This window comes from Balaenoptera acutorostrata, chromosome 18, assembly GCF_949987535.1.
Source record: "Balaenoptera acutorostrata chromosome 18, mBalAcu1.1, whole genome shotgun sequence".
In the NCBI taxonomy this organism is placed as follows: domain Eukaryota; kingdom Metazoa; phylum Chordata; class Mammalia; order Artiodactyla; family Balaenopteridae; genus Balaenoptera; species Balaenoptera acutorostrata.
In genome coordinates, this window is record NC_080081.1 from 16,372,167 (window position 1) to 16,395,974 (window position 23,808).

Consider the following 23,808-nt stretch of genomic DNA (forward strand, 5'->3'; position numbering starts at 1 on the left):
CTGTTAACAAGACTATCTTCACCGTGACAACTAGCTTATTCATTCAGTTAGAGTCATCTTAACTATGCATCTCTGGTATGAAGGAGGGGGTTCCACAAATGTGATGACTTAAATGCTTCCCAGAAATGCACCAGTTGAGCATTATCACTTTTAATAGAGAAGAACCTCATTGCTAAGTTTCTATAAGGCATATTGACAATATACAACATGTTTAATTAACATACGGTTTGAGGACTTAACTTTGAGAAAATAAGACCCACCAACATATCTCGCATAAGCTACTGAATAATATTCAGGCAGTAACTGCCCTTGCAGCGATCAGGACCAGTGGCTTACAACGCAGTTCATTTATTGCGAGGAGAGGTAAAAATTCTGGCTCTCCATCTTTCTGATCTCTTAAAGGCAGATGGCACTGCCTTATGTCTGGTAGGAGGTCTGCTTACTGTCACCTCTGGTCCTAGGTCAGCCATGAGGGCATCTATCTTTTGAAGGTGATTCCCCCTCACTGTTTTTCCCTCTTCTCTCCTAAATCATTGAAGCAACCACACTGCCTAGATGTGTTTTTAATGAGCCTATACTTATAAAGATTCTCAGAGTCCCCAGATAAAAGAAAACATCAATATACTTTTCAAAGCCCACTCGAGTAGTGATGTCCTTAAAAATCAAGAAAACACACACTTCCTAACAAAGTCAAGCTCAAGATACTGTCAATTATTGGAAAAGGCAAAGAGTTGAATGAGAAGTTTAAATTTGTTAATTCAAAGGATATATATTCCTTTATCCCTGAGGAAGCTTCTTGTTAAAATGCTGCCATATAAGCAATTAACCAGTACACACTGTAATTCCTTTCAGGGTTTTCCCTACATGCTTCTCATTTCCAAAATTGCAGAGTGACCAGCACCTGCCAGAGTGGAGCAGATATACAATTGAAGTCTTACATTGCAGAATGTTACACTCGGTGTTGCTCTTTCCCACTGACAACAGAAAGAAGGAAAGAGGAACACAGAAATGGAGACACAGATCAAGGGAAGATAATGGTGTTGAAGTCATGCACGTGGTCCATGAGATTGGGGGCATTTGGGAGAAAAAAATTGACTATAAGGAAAGAGATGTGCAAGAGAATGACAATGAAACCAATAGGTTGACAAAGTTGAAGAAGGAAAATCAACTTATAAAAATGCTACATTCTGATGTAAAGTTTGTCTTGCTTGACTTTCTTAAATCTCAGGTTAGGAAAATCTTCAAGTTTGCATTAGAAATAGCACAGGAAAAGGTAGGAAAATTTAAAATATTAAAAGCAACAGTATAGGGTTAAGTAATAGACTTAGGATATTAATAAGGGGTGTGGGGTAATGAGCAATTCCCAAGACATAGCTCCTAGTTAACACCTTATTTGGTTATGCAAAATCTTTAAACAATGAATTGGCCTTTTCCTGGAATTAATTCATATGACATAACATACTTTAAAAAGAAAGAGTACAACATCCAAATGTCAAAGTCATTCACTTCTTAGAAGGTAAAAAGTATTCTTCAGAGGAGGAAAAAAACACGTTTCACTGAATGTAAAAGTGTTTTCATCATTGACTTTGACATGAACGTGGTTACTTTTGAAATGAGAGTGGAGAGTAGGAAAACAAAAGACTTTCACAACCTGATTCCAACATCTTGTTAAGGACTAAATTTGAAGATTAATGATTTTCTTTAGCATAGTTGCATTTATTGTATTTAAAAATATATTTTTGAATAGGTAATCCCTATATATATATAATCAAACATTCAAAAGGTACAAAAGGATATACATTGAAATGTCTTTTTCTCAATCCTATTCCCAGAGGCTGATTTCATTCCCGAAATAAAACACCGTTACCAGTTACCATTATGTACAACAAAATCTACTATATCTGTGTATATATATATCTCTGTATACAGTACCTGTTTGCATTTAAAGCAAAATTTGAGTTCATTGGAAATTTACAAGACTGTTAACTAAGAATAAGAGAAAAAATATTAGCAAAATCAAGGGTACCTATTTTTAGGTTTTATAGACTCTTTAGAAACTTTACAGTAGTCCCCACTTATCCGTGGTTTCGCTTTTCTTGGTTACAGTTACCTGAGGTCCGAAAATATTAAATGGAAAATTCCAGAAATAAACAATTCATAAGTTTTAATTTGCACGTCATTCTGAGTAGTATGATGAAATCTTTCACTGTCCAGCCTGGGGTGTGAATCATCCCTTCGTCCATGGTAACCACACGCATTAATTACGTAGTAGCCACCTAGCTGTCGTAATATTGCAGTGCTTGTATTCAAGTAACCTTATTTTACTTAATAATGGCTCCGACGCGCAAGAGCAGTGATGCTGGCAATTCGGATATTCTCTTACTGTGCCTAAATTATAAACTTTATCATAGGGACGCATGTACAGAAAAAAAAAAGAACCAGTATACACAGGATTTGGTACTATCCGCAGTTTCAAGCAGACACTGGGGGTCTTGGAACGTGTCCTCCTTGGATGAGGGAGAACTACTGTATTTTATCCTTAGTTTAAACTAGTGACATTATCACAAACTATACCATTTTCTTCATGAGCTAAAGTATGAAATATATGCAAAATTTTGCATTAAAATCTTGTTTTTAATGTTTTGTACAATTCAGTATAACTCTGGCAACTTGCAACTCCACACTATTGGGATGATTTCCTAAGAATAAACAAAATGCACCTTTTCTGCTGGTAGGATCTATCTCTCCTTGGTTCCTAGTCTCCCATCTGCAGATACAGGATCCTTGACATTAGCAATGAAGGACACAAGAATTTCTAGACCCAAATGCCATACTTGCTACTATCTGGGTTGGAATTTGGGGTACCAGTTCTGGTTGGGAAATGTGTCTTATTTATTGTGTCTGAGATTCTGTCTTCATAGTGCATCTCATATGCCTAGCTTTAGATGTAAGTTCTGTTTCACTCTTAAACTGGGATCCTCTGTGCCCAGGACTGGCTTTTCCCAAGGGTCAGCTGTGTCTCTGTGTGGCTTGACATATCACTTGTGCCTGAATCCCCCGTGCCTGCACTCTCCTGTCTGTAGAGAATCCTGGTAACTTTGCAGAGAGGTAGACTGTTTAGCCAGACTGTTGGTGGTGACTATACTTTCTAAATACTGTTTCTCCCTACCCTCCTGCCATGTTTAACTTGTGGCACCTATAACTAGATCCATCTTGGCATAGACATGTCAAGTTTAAGGCTACCATGCCTTTGTACAGTTAACTGAATCATACCGAAACATGCCCAAGTAAGAATACCAAAGCATAGACTTAGTCATGAAATAACGATTACCACTGAAAATACAATAAAATATAATTTTAATGAAATGAATCCATCTACCAACTAGCTAGAGTCCAGGGAGTAGAAAAAGCTACAACGTGATGGTAGAGTCTCCTTAACTTCCCATTATTAACACATAAACTTTCACTTTAGAAACAGAGTTCAAATACTTCATTTCAAGGTAATTTGATTTGCTTTCCTTGTGGGAGAAACTACAACTTACTAAAGGGTTGGGGCTGGATTCAATCCCAGCTCTGTCTCTTACAAGCTATGTGAACTCAGGCAAATTACTTATGTCTTTAGGCAAGAACTTCTTCAGCTAGAAAATAGGAATAATAATAGTAATACCACCTACCTCATTGGATTGTTGCGATGGTTACATGGGATGTAAAACACTTTGTGCCTGGCGCAAAGTATAAATAAATATCAGCTATAATTTTCTGAATGCATGAGAATGTTCATATTTATTGGGCAAGAAAATTAATTGTGGCTCAAAAGAGAAGCAAGGGAATGCAAAACCTTTTCACTTACCAGAAAAACCTCATAAACGTTATATGGCTCGTGCGGCAAAGAGTAAAAGCTAACTATGGGCCAGGCATTAGCATAGGTGCTTTATGTTTACTGTCTCACTGTAACACTCTACGAGGTAGCATTTATTATCCTAATGGTCTGAGATGGAGAAACTGAAGTTCCATCAGGCTGCCCACAGCCATGGAGGTAGAAGCAGCAAAGCAGGGCCTGGGTTCGAATGTCTGACAGTCAGAATACAGTCAAGTCACAAGGAGACGCAGCCTACGCCCTGCTCTGTAACCACTGCTTTCTCTTTCCCTTCAGTCTGCTAGGGACAGTAAGTAAGTCCTTTCCTCAGTTTATCGCGCACCGCAGGGGAAAGGCTCTATCACAAACTGTGGTTTAGGTAGGAAGATAAACTTGGATTCAGCAAATTAACTTTCAGCGTAGCTTTCAATGACTAAGGTCTCAGACTATTAAATTTGGAATTTCAGAAACACGCTCCAGCAAAGAACAACAGCTGCTGCTGGATCCCAATGCACAAAGCAACAGCAGTTACAGTATCTGGGCCAGCAGCTACCAAAGAAACATCAGTAAATAAGGGGAGAGTCCCCATGCAATGTGACCCTTCAGAATCTTCTCTCCAAGCTTGCTCTGGGTGGCTCAAAGGTACCTACACAAAGAAGGCAAATGGCATATTTTTTTTAAATGTCTGTTCAGGTGAGGGGCTGTGACCTTTACTCTCTATTGGTGGAATGGATGCTGACATTGCCAGCTGGAAGTAAATGGAGATTTTAATTGAAACACATGCAACTGTCTACAACTGGGGCTGGGGGGACGCAAACCAGAGAGTCTTTCTAAGTTATCTAATGAGCACCCAGCATGGCTCAGCTTTCCACAAATGATCCTCCATTATCCTGGGCTTGTTTTGCAAACAAATACTCAAAAAGAAAACCTTTCAGCTCTTGTACATTTGGCACTGTTTCCCAATACCAGCTCTATTAGCTAATGTAAAATACAAAGTGTAACTCAGGATCCTGTTTATTTTTGTTTCCTGGGGAAAATGGAAAAGAAAACAATTTTGGGACATAAGAACTGCAGTTGAAAAAAACACAACAATGGGTTACTCAATATGGTATAATATGCAATTATTGATATAAATGCAGATCGATCTCATTTAAAAGTATTTTTCATAAGCACATTTTTCTTTATTTTTAATACTTAAAAAAAATATCCTCTATTCCTCAGACCCTAGTATTCCAATGGGAGAAAGTAATTATAGTCTTTAAATTTAGTATCTTATCACCTACTAAAAAGAAAGGTCTTCTTCAATTTGAAATGCTAAATATCTAGCATTATGGCTTATTCCATGTGCTGGTGTTTGTTTAGATGTCAAAAATTATTTTGTGAAGAAAAACTGTTATTAGTCACCATTGTTCAAGTAATTAGCCTTTCTAAAGGTTACTGACGCTTTATTTCTTTCAATATATTACTTATGTTGGAGATATTGTTGAGATATTTGACAACAACGATGTCTCTTGATTGTTGTCCAAATACTAAGAAGATGTTTTATAATGGACAATGAAAGCAGAGAATAAAGCCACATTTAAAGTATTACATTAGCAAGAAAAATAGCTGAACTTTCTGCTTTGTTATCAAGGTAGCTTTTATTCAGCTCCCACAAAATCATAGTACTATGCTATTGAGCAAAGTTCTTATGAGGAAGGAAAAACATATTGTTGATTTTTTTAAAAAAAATCTATTCTTCAACTTTGCCTAAAACTGATGACCCTTAGAACATACTGCATTCAAATGAGGAATGGAACAGAGCAGAACTGGATTCATCCAACAAAGGGCCCTTAATGAAGAACCTTAGTCAGAAGATGGCTGCACTCCCTAAATCAAGTTCTGGCATTTTCTGTGTAGACTGTGTAGTGAAGGAACATCATTATTCACTGGCAAGAAATCTATTTAGGTGTGCAGGTGATGCCCGGTTGATATTTACGCTAAGGAATCTTAATGTCTTGGCCTCTAAAGAACTCTGCACAAATAGACCTGGTTCAATATTAACCACAGTGAGTGAACCTGGGGATAAGAGTTACAATTAGTCATCCAGTGATGCATCATTCATTCACCACTGGCAGCAAGCCAACAGCACACCATGCTATTGTGGATCAGTCCATTTCTAATAACTTGAACCGGTGGAGATTTTAGCTGCATTTAAGAATTACACATTTTAAATGAGGATTTAAGGTTGTTAAAAAGCAACTCTGAAAACCAACAGCAATTTAATAAACGCTATATAAATGTACAAGAAATAAATATGCATATCTTTACATAATGCAGACTTCTTAACAGAGCTCCAGAGGCGCTGGGATTTTCTGTGATAGGAAGGATTTGAGTGCGCAGAGATATTTGTATTCACCATCCCCAACGATCTAGATAGTAAATCGGTTGTATACTAAATTGTTACTGAGAAAATTCACCTCATTACATGAAGTGGGCAATTATCATTAGTTATACATCCACTACTGTTGCTGATTGGAATATTTGTAGCAGGATTCTTGTCCTATATATTTGCATGTAATGTTGTTGCAGGAACTTTTATGCTAGATATTTGAAACAGAAATTTAACATTTTATGAAATATAACAATGTGAAATTTAACAATTTTAAATACAAATTCGCTTTTGAAACTGGGACCTGACACACTCATGAGAAAATTTCCACAGGACAACTCATTTCAACGGCTGAGATATGTTGTATGCAGAAGGGTTTTATGAAAGGTAATGTTCATTTCATAATCAGATGAACCATTTAACATTTTCTGTGATTCTAACAGTAACACACATTCACTGTAGTGAGGAACCTGAAAGTAGGATAGCAGAAGAAAAGTCTATGCTTAAACCTACCATTCCCCACAAATCAGTGTTGAAACTTTGTGCTTTGAGGTAGAACCAACATTTTCGCAGTCCTAATGTAAAGAATTCTCATACATGCACCACACGTGAGTCAAACTCAATCACAGATGCCTGGAAGTTCACTGTTTATTTACAAATATTACTATACAGATGCTCACACTGAAGGATCTAAGGAATCAACTGAATTCATTTTGTTCTCTAATCCACATGTCTGCTGTCAGCCATTAATTAAACAGAACAAACTCCACAGTGTAAACTTTGTTAGTTGTTGTTCAACAGGGATTTTAACTTTTGTCAACAAAACTACAAAATCAACAGTCAACTCAATTATTTAAATGAAAATAAAAAGGAACACCTGCTGATTTTCAGAGAATAGACTGATTTCTCCACTTTTTAAACATTCTCAAGGACCTGAATAATGGGTCCAACTCCTCTTTCACTCAAGCATCCTTTGTTCCACAAACAGAATTAAGCCTGTATTCTTAGATTCCCCACCTCCATGCCTTCCCTCACATTTACACATCCTTCCGAACTGAGGTCCAAATCCTTCCTAATTTCCAAGACAGTTTTCATTCTGTCTTTTCACAGAGTTGTGTATGGTCTCCCCATCATGGAGTGATTTCATTCTCTTCTACCACTTTCTCTGCATTTTCACTCATGGCAGCAATCTGAGTTACTGCTACTTGGGCTCTTGTTTAGGCGGCTCCGTGGGACTATCAGTTCCTTGAGGATAACAACGTAAGCACAATGATGCTGACCAGAGTGAAGAGCAGGGGAGAGTCATCATGTATTAAATACTCACTTTTTGCCAGACTCTCCCTAGGCTCCTCATGTATATTTTCAAAACTACGATTATTACAGTCATTTTGAAAAGAGAAAACATGGAACCCAAAGATTTCAAGAAACTTCCTAGGTTACTTTAATAAATTGCAAATCTTATATTTGAAATCTAGTCTGCTGACTCCAGGACCTGTGCTGTTTACGTGGCTTTTTTAAAAAGTAATATTTGCCATGATGTCATGAACAAAGTAGACCCTTCCTCATCTATGGGGAATGAATGAGTGAATGAAGAAAAAAATGGAGGGCTGGCATTAAGCACCTAGAATCTACATGGAAAAAAACAGACTCCTGATTTAGAAGCATCAAAGGGAAAAGTAATCTCAAACACTGGAAAACAAAAGCATACATACTTCTGGGGAATGTATTTAGCAATTTAAAAATGTATAACACTAATATTAATTAAAGTTGGTTCCCAAACTTCTTTGATCTCAGGACACAATCCAGAGTTCTATGCACCAGAAAAAGAGCTAAACCTTGAAACTGACAGGAGGTTGTGCGCATGCGCAAATCCTCTATTTGTGGGACTTGGAACTCTCCAGGCCTGACAATGGTGATAGAAACCACTTCCTGTAGTAAAACGTATCAGGGCACTGTGGAGTGAGTGACAGCAAGCCTGGCTGACTTAATGATCAGCTAAACAAAGTCAGTAGACCTTAGACTACTATTCCAAGAGGACATTAAAATTTGTCATATTATTTTCCTTAAATCTCTATTTTCCTTAAATCATTACTTTGTGAGGAGGATTCATCCTAAGTACTTCCTTGACCTAGTCTTTAATATAAATCATGATTTATTACACCACTCAAATCTTCAGAACTATGTTGTCATAATTCTGATTATGCTCTCAATAAAGACTACCAACTCAATTATAGTAAAAGTGGTCCAAAGTTTTATTGACCAAATGTTATGAAGTATAGGGAAATATTATCCCCAGAAAATAGGAAATCCCCTCCCTCCTAAAGAGACTGGGTTCTGCTTTTCATTTTATATTTATAAACTATTAAACAAAAGAATTAAGAGTTCCAACTCTTAATTAAGAGTTCTTTTTTGAAGTTATTTGAATAAGCTTTCATGAGAAACCAAATATTAGTATTATTACATTTTTACCTCATTTTTCCTCAGAGATCACTGGTTTTATTTTTCCCCAAGTGAGCATAAATTTAAAGTAACTTTTTCTTTAATGCTTTAAAGTTAAATAATCCAAGTTTTCTATAATAAACATATAATACTTTAGAATCAAAAAATGCTATTAAAAATAAGTTACATACTTGGCTTCAGAAAACATCATCCAAGCCAAAAAAAAAAAAAGAAAAAAATTGAAATGTATTTTCTAGATGGCGAAAAATAAATATCTGTTCGATCCTATAAACTAGAAAATAAAAGAGGAAAAGGAAAATAATTTTTTAGTTCACAGATATAAAAAAATTCAACTGAAGTATAATTTTGATCAGCAAAAGATTAAATGAGTTGTGGATCTGGAGTGTAATTCACTGTCAAAATCAGAGGGAAAAACGAGAAACTTGCTTAACGTGTAAAATCCACTATTTGGTCAAAAGATGCTTGAATCCTACCTTACATAGTGGGGACGTTTTATTGGCAGACTTAAACTGACTTTGACATGATAAAGCAGAGATTTAAAAGCCGCTGTCATCCTTCTCTGCCTCAGATCTACATCCTGATCACCGATCTCTCAACTCCACTTAGCCAGTGATACTCAAAGTGTGCCGACCCAGAGATGTGAGATGCTTAAGCAAAATGAAGATTTCTGAGTCCCTGAGGGACCACAGAATCAAAATCTCCAGTGTTTGAACACACAAATCTGTGGGTTAACTGGTCCTTCGAGTGACTAATGTGTACCTTAACCCCTCCTTACTCATGTGTATATACCTGTGTGTGTGTGTGTGTGTGTGTGTGTGCACACTCATCCCGCTTTTTGAGGTAAGGGCCTCTACTTCCACTCCAAATAAAGACTACCTTCATTCTGGGAATTTAAAATTAGTTCCATTAAATCCACTGGAATAAATGCTGCTCAAATCAAATATGACTTCCAGGTTTATGGACCCTAAGAGTTAGTAGATAACTAGAATTCAAGGCTTCCTATTTTCTTCTATCGTATTTATTATAGGAACTTAAGTAATTCATCTGACTGGTCTGTGCCCTTGGGTCTGTGCAGGTCGGTGCCATAGTCAGCCAACACTGCAGCGTTATTAAATATGTTCCATATTAAGTCAAGTATAGGAAGATAAAATAGAAATAGGAAACTTAGTCTCTATACTTAATGAGCTTAGACTTCAAGAGGGACTACGCAATAGATCATACTTTTTAAAAAAGAATACTATTAAAAGAACACTCCTAAATAAGCGAAAATGATAAGGTGTCAACTATACAAGTGCTGAGGAGAAGGAGACAGGAGGGCAAGAGGACCAAAACCTGTAATGACCACGCACTGTCTTTCAAAAGGACAAAATATGCAAAGAAATTTTCAGAAATAAAAAATAGGTGAAGAAGCACAGTTTCTTCCAGCATGGAAAAGCCCTGGAGGCCCGATTTCCTGCTATCTTCCTTCAAAGTTTGCTTTTCATTTTCAAGTTGTTTGGACTCAATTAAACCACTAGGTAGGGAGGAAACAGTGTGAAGATCATGTACTACTATATATAAGCATCTGAAGAATAATATTTGTCCATTTAATGAATAGAAAAAAACCCTTTTGAAAGAATAATCAATGGAAAATTCTAAAAGTGTAATAAGTAATTTTTAAATTTGTTTTACAATTGCTCTGAGTGTCGTGAATCATGCAGGCTTAGTAGCTGGTTACCAGCTCTACCTCCAAATTTGGGATCAGGATTCTCCTCCTGTCTAATGAAATGCATGGAATCATAAGGAATTAATTGTTTAGACAAGCTGTCTCTTCCTTTGGGTTTGCTAAAATGCCAAACTCCCAGAGCTCATGCTGGTTGTCCTTCAACCGAGAATCATTGGAGGACTACCTAGTGATATAGAAATGTTATTTATAATGCATTTATAATATATACTTTACATTTTCTTCTGAATCTTGCCAAAGTTTGTGTTTGAATAATCTGCTTGTCTTGCCGTCCATACATCTTCTAACCAAGAGTTTGACATTTTGAATCACACTTAACAGGAAGATCTAAGGATTAAGCCTCAATTTTAATAGGCCTGTTCCTGTGGATAAACTAGAGATGCCATTTCTAGCAACACAATAATAAAATGTTGGGTGGAAGCAGAAGCTAAGTGGCCTTGACCTGAGTTAAAAATCTCTATAAGTTGTGTTCATCTTTGCAATTTGAAAATGGTGTGTCCTGCGTGATTTACTACTGTTGAATTCGCAAGACAGAGTGGCAATACCTGTTGACATTGTTCTGTATCTAGAATGAATTCACAGTCTGGAAATCTTCATCCTGTATGTGCTCAAGTCAGTTCTCTCTTTTTTAAAAAAAATTTAATTACATACATTTAGAAATCACCCAAAAGTGAGAACATTATAATAAAGCCCCATGGACTCATCAACCAGCTTCAACCATTATCACATTTATGCCCATCTTGTTCTTTCTATCTGCCCACTTCAGGGACTCCATCAGGACAAGGTATGTCATTTCAGATAAAGATTAATCTGCATAATTTTCTTTTGAATCTTAGAAAAGCATACAAACACTTTTCTTATTCCTTTACCCAGTTATTTGTTTGGAAAAGGGAGATGCTACATCGTCTCGGTGAAGGAAGAAAGCCCGTTTTTATTCCAATTCCATATCACTTGAGAAATGATACAAAACTCCAGTTAGAGAGTGAGGGCTTATACTGCTTCCCACTGCACATCACATCTCACAGGAGATAATGAGGTCTCCATCATCTTTATACACACCATGCAGCTGAACCAGTCCACAATGAGCTACTGTGTTCTCAGGTCTGAAGACAAAAATGTTTCCACTGAGCTCTAATTTACATGCCATTAAATATTTTTCTTGATTTTCATTAAAATAAGAAAACCCGTTTTCTCTATCCAGTGGCAGATCAATTCAACTGAAATAAAATTTCTCCTGTAATTTAGCCATACTTACTCAAAGGATTAGTGAACCACTGTCAGGGAACAGACACTTGTCTGCTCATTAACATTCAGGACCAAGAACCCTTCTGGTAGGCTGGTTTCAGCCTCTGATAGAGCAATACTTGAAAGAAATCGGCTTGTCTGTGAAACAGCTGCTCAGCCAACCCACCATACAAGGGAATTGGTGATAATAAGATGATAATATTACAACTACACTGAGAGCTTAACGTTTTCAGTTACTCGAAGGTGTGTGGTATGGGTATAACAATTACAAAATGATTGGTAGTCCATCACAGAGGACACAAAGCTGCTGATCAGCGGTGTTCCCTTAGTTTTGAAAGATCTGTCCAAAGAGAAGAAAGAACGTGAGAGAGAGAGAGAGAGAGAAAGAGAGAAAGGGAGAGAGAGAGAGAGAGACAAATTTCACTTGTACAAAGATCTGGGTTCTTCATGCACTGCATTTAAAGAATCCCCTGCCTTGGATCATCTACTCCCACATCGAGCACATGGAAGGCATTTGTGATTTATAAATCTGTTTACTAGTTCTGGCAATGCTCAATCCCTGTTTAGCTGATTCTTGTTTTTGGAAGGTCTGCCCTTTGGGAGAATTGGCAGATTACTTTCCAATGCCAGTGAGACCATTTCTCTAATTTCTAAAACCCAATTCAGCACATCCTGACTTCCAGAGGAGTGTCTTCCAGATGAAATACATGTCATTGAGGTGGTGGCCCAGCAAACTTCAAGGAGGCATTTGGCTAATTACTTCCTATGCTGATTAACATGATAACCCTTACGAATTACAGTTGTTATTCTGTACAATAAACAAGGGGGCTAGTAGCAAAAGAAATGGAAATATCACATCTATTTATTCTTGAATAATATCATGGAAGTGGTGTGTGCTTTCTGAGTGTGCTTGTTAATGTGCTAGGATATGGGAAGTAGTCTATAACGGGTGTGTTTGCCAAATTGTGCTTTATTTAGAAAATACTTATTACTCTTAAATTCCTAGAAAATCTGCCTTTCCCCACCCCTGCCCCCCTGCCAAAAAAAAATATACCACAAGTCAACGTGGAAGGTAAAATGTTGTTTAAGGAATAGCAAGAGGCAGTCAGTCGAGGACTGTGGTAGATTAGGATGTAGAATATTCACTCCTTCCCCCATCTCCACACCTCCATGGAAGCTGTATACACCCTGCCTGTCAATTTGGGGAATGACCATGAGATTTGCCTTGGTCAATGGAACCTGAGAAGACTGCCTGCCAATTCTAAGCTAGGTCCAAACTCCACCATGAGCAGAACATAGGCAGAGAGCTGCTTCCCAAAGACGTCTAGAACAGACCAGACCAAATCCGCGGTTTAGAGGCAGGCCTAGCTGAGCACAGGCCAGAACAGCCAAACTCCAGCCAACCCAAAGACGCATTCAAGGAAGAAGAAACCCTTCTTGTTTATGCCCTGAAATGTTGTGGTTAGTTGTTACGAAACAATAGCAGACGGATACAGGACCAAAACAGTTTCTACAGGTTATCTACATCATAAATGTAGGCTAAATGTCAATAAAGTAACACTGTTGGGGGAAAATCAATGGTAACTATGTTTGCACCTCCCAAGGACTCTGTGGACATGCAAACAAAATCTCTGGTGCCTGTCACCTCTTTAACCATCACAACCTTAAGTCACTCTTTAAGGGTCCTGTGTGTCCCATCTTCCAAAAGTCTTCTCTGGTGCCTCTCAATAAAATACTTGACTCCTTCCTTTCTGTTTCCATTGGACTTCTACTTTATGCCATAGTCGATTCTGCTTCCTTAGTGTTAGTTTTATACTTATGTCTCCCCAACAAGGTATACTCTGTGACAGACTGACCATATTTTAGTCACTATTAGTCATCTTTGTATCTACAATACACTTAGTTAAGTGCCTTCTATACAGTAGGTTCTGAATAAATGTTTCCAAATTGAAATCTCACTCACACACACACACACACACACATCACCCATGTGACAGGAAATACAGAAGATTCTACTACCACAAGGAAAACAACTTAGGAATTTTTGCTTCTCAAATAAGTGTATTCTGTGAGAAAATTAGACCATATTTTAAAGATATTATTACATTATTGCCATCTCTACAATATATAGATGAGAAGTGATATTTAAAAAGAAACACAAGCAGATCTGCAGCACAAAAATATTATGCCGCCGTGTATAAATTATTCCCACATTCAGTAAAAATGAGAATTCTGAGGGTGTTACCGTGGAATAAGTTCTTTGGGAGGATTGAAATTACTGTTCAACTTTTTTTTTAATTTGCTTTTAAAAATATACTTGCGGGGACTTCCCTGGTGGCACAGTGGTTGGGAGTCCGCCTGCCAATGCAGAGGACACGGGCTCGAGCCCTGGTCCCGGAGGATCCCACATGCCGCGGAGCGACTGGGCCCGTGCGCCACAGCTGCTGGGCCTGCGCTCTAGAGCCCACGAGCCACAACTGCTGAAGCCTGCGCGCCTAGAGCCCGGGCTCCGCAGCAGGAGAGGCCGCCACAATGAGAGGCCCGTGCACCCCAACGGGGAGTGGCCCCTGCTCACCGCAACTAGAGAGGGCCGCGCGCAGCAACGGAGACCCAATGCAGCCAAAAATAAAAAATAAATAAATTAATTAATTAAAAAAATATATATATACTTGCTGCCAAAATCTCCGGACAAATGTATATCATTAAAATACATAAATAAAAACCAGGAAGGAAAGTAAAATAATAAGACCAAGAACATACTAAACAAAAAGCCTCATATCGAGCTTCAGATGTGAATAAATACCAGCTCAAATAAATCCAAAGAAAAAAACTGCCAAAATAAAATATCCCTTCAACTAAATTTTCCTGTCTCTGAATAATCTATATTCCATACAGGATTCTGGAGAACAGGGTACTGGTGCCTGCATCGAGAGAGAAGCTACCAGGGCTTCGTGAGGTGAAAAAAATAAATAATATGCCTTCATTGATTTAATAACTTTTTTTTGCACAAAACACGCACGTCCCTTTAATTTAGGGACAATTTTCAATCGAATAAAAATACGGCTAGATTCTTTACCTAAAAAAATATGGCTAGATTCCAAAAACATGGCTAGACTCTTTTCCAAAAATATGGTTAGATTCTTTACCCACCAATATCATTATTTCCTTGTTAAAAGAGTATCAATAATTTTTAGCCAGCATCCACTCAAAACAAATAAAAGCTGAGTTAGAATTTCAACCAAGTATCGACTTGCTATCACATTACTATTTATAAATCTGATGTAAGTCAAGAGCATCAAGTTACAGTCTTGGTTTCATCTTTCTTGGTGGAAACTTGGCAAGTCATTTACTCTCTCCAGGCTCCAGGTTCCTTGAGGGCTGGACTATATTTAGATGGGTAATTTTCTTTTTTTAAGGATTAAAAAAAAAAAAAAAACTCTTTCCACTGTTCTCTGTAAGACATTTCCACCTCCTCCCCACAATTACTGGGACAGAACCGGCAGCGGGAGATAGAGGAAAAGATATGGCTGATGGTGAAATCTCAGCACATTTGGGGGCTGGAAAGCACGAGAGAGATTATGGGGTAGTTACGGCTAAGAGCAAGGATTCAGGAGTGCTCAGCCTGGGACGAGATGCTGACTGTGCCACTGAGTGTCTGTGTGGCTTTGCCCTGCAATTCACTTCTGGTAAATAGGTTAACATCTGGAATGGGCAAGGAACATGGCCAGATGTTGCCTATTATTACCATTAATATTATCAGAGTATTGGATTGTTCTCCATTTTCCTAGGATCCTAACAAATTAGCCCCTTAGAAGCATGACAGCCATTAGGATTTAGATACAAATACCCATAGGACAGGTCGGAAAATTACTAAACACAAAAATGCTAGGAAAATGAGTGGATACACAAAGACGCCACTTTTTCTGTATTTTTATATGATTCGTCTATTTGTTTATGTACTTCTGGCTGTCTGGGGTACTTGGCAGAGGTGAGAAAGGCAAGAAGTAAGGCAATAGAGCTGTGATCATTCTTCCAGGTGTACCTGGCTGGGTCTTCATCCACAATTTTAACCACTGGGTGTGTTAGAAAACCTGGGCTTGGCTACAGAGCAAATTGAGAGCATCCCTATGTCTTCTGAGGGAACATTTGCGGTGGCCAGGCCCTGGCCAACAGGTGAGGGGCTTGCAGGGATGTGTAACGGCAGCCAGAGGTGGAGATTTGGCCAGAAAAGAGAGAACAAACAAACAAATAAAAACCTTGTAAGACACTTGGAAAAGTACCAGTGCCAAGAACATAAGCTTTTATTTTCTATATATTCATCATATTTCAACTCTATGTTGAAAAAGAAAAATAGCTACTCAGTTATAAGGAAGTTCTCTGCCAAAGAGTGGAAATTTCTGCAATTGATATTATATAGTTTTTCAATTCACTGCCTCTCAGCTACCCTTTTTTTCTATTTATTGCCTCTCAGCCGCACATTTAAGCTAATGGAGGTATGGAGCAAAGCTGGGCCATTTAAGAAAGCTGGCAAACATTCATATTCATTCAGGTTTAGCTTCTGACCATGCAATGAATATTTATAAATTTATATAGTATCTTCTAAATATTACCAAAGATATTAATAGAAAATGGGAAAGAATATGACAATAAATATAATGTTATGCTCTGTTACGTGTTTTTGAATTTCAAATTTTAAAAGTCACCTCTGCCACAAAATGACAAGCTAAATGGAATCAAAACATTTCTAGTATAATAAGGAATGCCAGGACTGTAGACTAATGATTAACAGTGATTGAACCTAGCCTCTCTGAATAGAGTATGGACTGAATCACATATATTAGGTGCAGTTTAAATAGTTGCTGTACTTATTGAAAATAGGAAGGAAAGTGGTCACCTTCTCATATGATACAGTCGTCTTTCATATAGTAAAGAACACATAGCCAACAAAGACCTGTAAAATCCAGATGAGAACTCAAGATCTCTAAGAAAGTGGGACCAGAGGCAGAAATGCAAAATGAACACATTGGATCAAGAGAACCCAGCAATAATGCAAAATGACCCACAGAATAGGAAGCTACTAAAAATAAACCTAAAGTCTCTCAAAGCACCATTGTTCTCATCTGGGAAAATAAAACTCAGAGGGTAACATTCCACAGCTGATCCCAGACAGGGCTCCTCTGCATGCCAACTGATAGTCATCAATAAATGCCACGAGGAAGTGGTTAAAGAAAGGTAAGGGAACAAATGGAAAACTGCCCACATGAATGCACCAGCGTTCCTGAAAGGTGACTTTGCAGGATCACCTTTGTGGGATAAGAAGATAAATCATACAATTGCATGGCTGACCTTCATAAAATTGCCTAATGAAAGATCAGAAATTATAATGGTTACTTTTTAATTTATATATTTTTATAATTTTTTAAAAATAGCTCTTCAGAAGCTGAGCTCACCAGGATGACATTTAGATTTTTTTTAAAAAGTCTAGCTGAAAGCTTCCTTGAAAAAAATCTTAACTTCTCTCCCATCCCAGCCTAATGCAACTACAATGAAATGCACTGTTGTTAAAGAATTCATCACCCTCTACGTCAGATTGAATCTTAGCAAAATCAATGTCCTGTCAAACCAATTGACATAATACCCCTAAGTACATTAGAATAATTTAAAACGTAGCTGTACAGAGAGAGAAAGACAGAGAGAGAGAGAGAGACACACACACACACAAAGAGAGAGTGGTTTCTTTGGTAAGAGTAATGAGATCTGGGGTTACCAATTATAAATTCAAAAATATTGAAAGTCATTGATAAGAGAATACAGGAAGTACCTGGCTCAGTCTTGTTGAATAGCTTTACTCATTAAAAAATACACAATCAACTCCCCATAAATCTACCTTAAGTCTAATATTTTTATTTAAAGGAATATATATTATGTACTGTGAATACTGCTCTGGAATTATTCCTACTTAATTTTGGAGCACAGCTTTATAAAAGCCCTAAGAGTTGTTTTCTAAAGACGTAGGTAGAAGTCAGAAGCAGCAGATCACCCTCACCTGCTTTTTGTAACAAAGGGTAAGACCTTTCAATTTGCCTCAGTTTGAACCGATACATTACAGTTCCTCAAACACAGAGCCCCTTCAGGGGCTCCTGAATGTCACTGGATTTGTAATCTGTCAATCAAGGCCAACTCCCAAGTACTCCTAGTTGCATTCAAGGGAACAACATTTGCAGCATCACTTCTAAATAAAGTTATTGTCATATACATCCACATATACAGTTGAACACAGAGCGAGAGGCAGAGGAAGAATGTGAAGATGCTGAAACATACTTGCAAAAATATAAGTCCCTTTACTTACACGGAAAATTCACATTATCTTGAGTACTGAAACACCACCAGGTGGACCTGCCTTTTAGAACCTGAAGGACTGATTTAAAGAAATTGGTGTGGCCAGTTTAAAGCAGCAATGAAACAGAACATTTTGCCTACTACAGAGAGTAGAAAAAAAAGACGAACTTTGGCAAGGTTTTTCTGAACTGGCTTTGTTGTGCATTGATTGGAAAGGCTGGAGGAAATGAATGGAGGTTGTGTTGCCCTTGGGCAACTTCCTAAGACCAAAGGCGCACAAGGAAGGGTCCCTACAATTTGCAAGTCTGGTTTACAATGAGCCATAGTAAGGTGCATTCATTTCACAGAGCACTGACAACTTTCACCACATAAGAATATTATCTTTATCGTTTTTATTATTCATTCAGTTGATAAAAGTCAGATTGCTTTTGAATATCTTTCTGAGTCTCTGACGGGAAAATTCAATGCTGAAAACCTAGTAATAATTACTTTCGCTCTTTGTGCTTTCTAATACAAAATGTTTATTTAACAAACAGAATACAGAAATGAAGTCGACTGCTTATTATCAAGAAATAAATGAAGGGTCTAAACCTTCTGCTGGATGCATTGCAACTACAATATAAAATGTAGTTATACTATAGGAATGGAAAACTCTAAAATAAAGGAGTCTGTCACTGGGCACTTTAAAACAAGCCTATCCTCTTAAAAGTGATGTTCTATTTCAAATAATTTTAAATGACATTTAATGACTTCAAAGCAAATCCCTAGACGGAAACTGAAGACAAGCTATGGTGTGACAAAACCTGACTTAGAATCACTCTAATAATGAAAACGTAAGCCAAATCATTCAGAATAAATCTCACAGGCGAACCACAAATGCCAAACAGCTCTTTGTTAACTCAGGTTTTTTCCAAGACATAAAAATTGTCAAGAGCGCTCATGCCTTTTCTAAAAATAGACATAGTTATAAATGTTTAAGAAGGAGAGAAAAGCTTCCACCTAAAAAAAATGTTTTTCATATAATATCAAGAATCTCGCATCGAAAAGCGCACCCAGAACAACGAGAAATAAAAACTGTCACCTACCGTCAAATTTCTTGTGCCTGGACACGAAAGTGGTGCGCACAAAGTGACTCGTCTCCTCCACCAGGTTTTCAAACTCCAGTTTGCTTTGCTGGCTTAGCTTGTCTTCCATTTCCGTGGTGCAGCACGTGTACTCCTGAGGACAGATTCTTAAGTGTTCCCCTGCAAGGAGTACGTAAACGTCAGCATGGAATGATAAGGGGTTCAGGGAGTTTGCTTCTCTGACATTTCCCTCAAATCCTGGGGTCCTTGTTCCACCAGCCCCCCAGCCCTCCCCCTGAACTTTTATCTGGGCCTCAGGGTATCTAACCTTCCAAATACTCCAGACTGAAGTTGAACCCACCCCATGGTTTGAATGTCTATGACCCCCCGAAATTCATATGTCGAATCCTAACCCCCAAGGTGATTGTATTAGGAGATGGGGCCTTTGGGTGGTGATTAGATCATGAATGGGATTGGTGCCCTTCTAGAAGAGACCCCAGAGAGCTAGTTTGTCCCTTCTGCCACTTAGGGACACAGCCAAAAGATGGAGTCTGTGAAACAGGGAGCAGACCCTCACCAGACACTGAATCTACCAGTGACATGATCTTAAACTTCCCAGCCTCCAGAACTGAGAGAAGTAAATGTTTGCTGTTTATAAGCTACCCGGTTTATGGTATTTCTGTTGTAGCAGCCCAAAGGGACTAAGACACCTGACATTTAGTTCCAGCCCCTGTCATGTAAGTGAAGGTACATTAAAGACCCCAGAAGACCACGACGATTCTCCTGCTTTCATTTGAAATGCACCAAGTAACGCCGGGTGACAAGAGATGCAATACAGTTATAAATGTGCTTATCTTTGGAAACCTCAAGTGAGGCAAGAGACATTCAGCCCCATCACCATAGTCTGTTAGACAGCAGGGCCAAGAAAAGATGGCAATCATTCGCTGTGTTCTGTTTCTGCCCGTCTGTCCGTCAGAATGCATCAGCTTTCCTCCTGGTGAAAGCAAGTGTGATTTTAATGGCTGGCCTCCTGTGCCACATGTTCCCTCGGTTAACATTTCTTGTCAGAGAGAAAATGTTCTCCTGCAAGGAGGAAGGTACTGATGGGTTTAATTAATGCTTATGTTGTATGGAAATGTAAAGCAAAAGGTAATGAAAGTCTTGGGTTTAATTCAATAGATTTATCTCTCGATATACTGGGCCACTTCTTTTGACAATATTGCTTTCTTCGGTGGTATTTGCAAGTGGAAGCCAAGCCCTTGCTTCATGAAATTAAAATGGTCTGCTATTGCATAAAATGTGAATTTCCAATTGATTCAGCTCCGTCAGTGTCAAAAATGTTTAACAGAGCCAGCAGAAGGAAGAAGGAAAATCCACCCAACATCTTGCTAAATAAAACCAACAAATTGTCCCTGTGATTAAAATCACTGTAGGGCATGGAAAAACCAAATGAACGAGTACTTGATGCGATGATTACAATTCATTTATAATGTTTAACAGTACTTATATAAAACTATGTCCCCATGACCCTGTTTGAAGTATAGGGTGTCTGTCTCATGCAGTTGGATGTTTTAGTGCCTACTTAAAACAACCCCAGAATAAAAAAGAATCACGGGTCTGTATTAAAGTTAGATCTTATATAATTCCTGAAAGGGAAGGAGACCATAAAATATCTTAGGTATATTTTTTTTTTAAAAGGAAAGGAAAATGCATGGTACTTGAGAATGATAAACATCAAATTCAAGATAACAGTTTCCTCCCAGGAGGAATTAGGATTTGAGAGAAATGCTCAAATACTTTTATCTATAATCTTTTATTTCATAAGTTGCTTGATATTTACACAGTGTTTATTATATTACTATCATTACTCTTCTATACATTTAAAATATTTTGTAATAAAAACTTGGAAATATGTCATTAGAAAGTAATAGCCACCATAGTGGTGACAGAAAGGAGGGCAGGGGGTAGATATTCAGAAAGAAAAAACAAGCTGCCCTCAACATTCAGAAGCCAGCCTGCCCGGTACCCACAGTCAGGTCACTGTAACTATTACACCTAAACAATCTCACAGAACACCCACCTTAGACAAGATTACCCTGAGACCAGGATGAAATGAGACAAAGCAAGGCCACGTCAAAATTTTGTCTCAGGGACTTCCCTGGTGGCGCAGTGATTAGGAACCCGCCTGCCAATGCAGGGGACACGGGTTCGAGCCCTGGTCCAGGAGGATCCCACATGCCGCGAAGCAACTAAACCCGTGCGCCACAACTGCTGAGCCTGTGCTCCAGAGCCCGCGAGCCGCAGCTGCTGAGCCCACGTGCCACAACTACTGAAGCCCGTGCACCTAGAGCCTGTGCTTCACAGCAAGAGAGGCCACCGCAGTGGGAAGCCCGCACACCGCAAGGAGTAGCCCCCGCTCGCCACAACTGGAGAAAGCCTGCGCGCAGCTGGGAAGACCCAATGCAACCAAAAATAAATAAATAAATAAATAAATAATTAAAAAAAATTTGTCTCAGCACAGACAGAAACAAGGTGATTGTGCCATCCCAAAAGTACTGAACACCTTCTCTCTCAGGCAAAATGAGCCTCTGGACTTCTTTACCTTTTACAGATTGATCTTCACCCTAGTCTCCCTCCTTGCTGGTCACATTTATTGAGATACCTTCTTATAGAATTACCTCTGCTTTCTGACAGCCTCCGATCTAGGGTGAAGCCCTGCTTCTTGGAACCCTTCCCAACATCACCCACCCAAATCCAAATCCTACAGAAGATTCTGTTGAAGTCCCTCTTACTGAGAAACCCTGTGGCTCTCCATGGTGTATCCTCAGTTGCTGCATCGAGTGGTAACTCAACTTGTTCAACTACAGGTGTGTTCCTGATGAGTTTCTATTTGAAGGTATTGACCATACCAAAAAGAGATGGGATAGAACAATGTGAATTTTGAAATTTTCCCACATGTGATTCTGATACATCCCATTGAGAAAAGTAGTTCTAGAGTTGAAAACACTGGGAAGGAATAAGTATGGCTTTATCAAAAGCAAATGGTCCACAAATCACTAATTTTCTTTTTATAAAATACCAAGGCTAACTGATAAGAACAACACTCTTTTTCCAGATTAAATGGATATTTAATATTAACAACTTTACAGAATGTTCCTTTCTCTGACCTGTTATAAACCATTTTCTTAAATCCCCCTACTCTGTTTCCTATTTCCCCCTACTCCATTTCCTACTATATTATGCACAAATGAAATGTCCATTTCTCAAGATTTAGTACATCAGGACTGCATTCTACTTCTGAATCATTACAACTGAGTTTACAACAAAATGCATGGGACTTCTGGTGAAAAGCTGACCAAAAGAAAATAAACATTTTATGACCTGAGGGAAATAGTTGTATTTAGGATATTTGTGGAAGAAACCCTGTGGAATTACATTCATGAAATTAGATTGGATTGGAGGTCTTATAATCTCTAATCACTCCAAGAAAATCCGTATTTTATGTCAAGTGATAAATAAAAAGAGAAAGATACTTCTTAGTGGGACAAATTTAAACCAAATTTATTTCTTGTGTGTGTGTATATATAGTCATGGAAATATATGTAAGAGGCTGCCTTATTAATTCAAAGCAGTGTTAGATTTTTTTTAATTGAACTAAAGTGTCCTTAAGAAGTCAACTCATGTCTCCTCCTCTGTATGGGTCCCTGGCAGAGAGATAATGAAAGACATAGAGAGACAGAGATAAAAAAGATGGAGAGAGAAAGTGAACAGATGGGGAGATCACCAGAATGTTGAAGAATCGTGCTATAGGAAGAGTAACTCTTTTGTGCAAAGTTCTTGTTTGAGTTCCTAGGAAAAGACCACAACGATGTCCCCAAACACACAGGACCAGCGCCCATGAAACCTGTGGTCCATTGAGACTGAGCCTCGCTTCCTTCCTAACACATCACTAGGTAAGAAGGTTGTGGAGGAATTAAACTCTTCAACAGCTCCTCTCTCCCCCTAATTTGAGGCCACTGCTAACTGCCAAAACAACCTGATGACTTTGAATGGCCAGAAAGACTTAGGACAACTGGACAATTTGTTGTGAGTAGGTTCATTTATTTATTTTAGTTTTGGCCCTAGAACAGGGGTATGCAAACCATAGCCTCTGGGCCAAATCCAGCCTACCATCTGTTTTTGTAGGACCTGTGAGCAAAATGGTTCTAAAAAATCAAAAGAATGATATTTTGTGCTATGTGAAGTTTTATGAAATTCCGATTTAATTGTCCATAAATAAAGTTTTATTGGAAAACAGTCCCACCTACTCATTCATGCCTTGTCTATGGCTGCTTTAGGGTTAGAACAGAAGAGTAGTTAGACAGAGACCACAGGGTCTGTAACACCTGAAATATTGACTTTCTGAAATCAGACACGACAGCTACTTGGCTGTATAAAGAATTACCTCTCACCCTTCCTGTTCCAATTTCTCCAAAGAACAAGAATATGAAACTTTTCTCAGTTTAAATACTTCCTGACACTTAAGAGTATTTGTATTAATAATGGGATTCTTCCAAAGCTGTAACTTAGGAGGGAGAAAAATGTGTTGTCCTCTGAGAGTTTCCAACCCACACTCCTTTCTCAAATCCCCTTAGGTTCTCTAGATGTTATCTATTACATAACTAGATACAATATTTAGCTCAACTGGAGTACCACCAGGCACCTCCAAGATCACTAATAATAAAGATACTAAATAGCTGGTTCCAGGCAG

At 38.3% G+C, this 23,808-nt stretch overlaps 1 protein-coding gene across 1 annotated transcript in view; it reads right to left on the reverse strand.

Annotated features, from left to right (window-relative positions):
* The window catches only part of GPC6 (glypican 6), a 1,076,681-nt gene that overhangs the window by 785,179 nt on the left and 267,694 nt on the right, over positions 1-23,808 (reverse strand). The window contains exon 2 of the mRNA XM_007196857.3: positions 19,080-19,238. Within this exon, the coding sequence (XP_007196919.1) occupies positions 19,080-19,238 (159 nt within the window). The remainder of the gene's footprint in view (positions 1-19,079; positions 19,239-23,808) is intronic.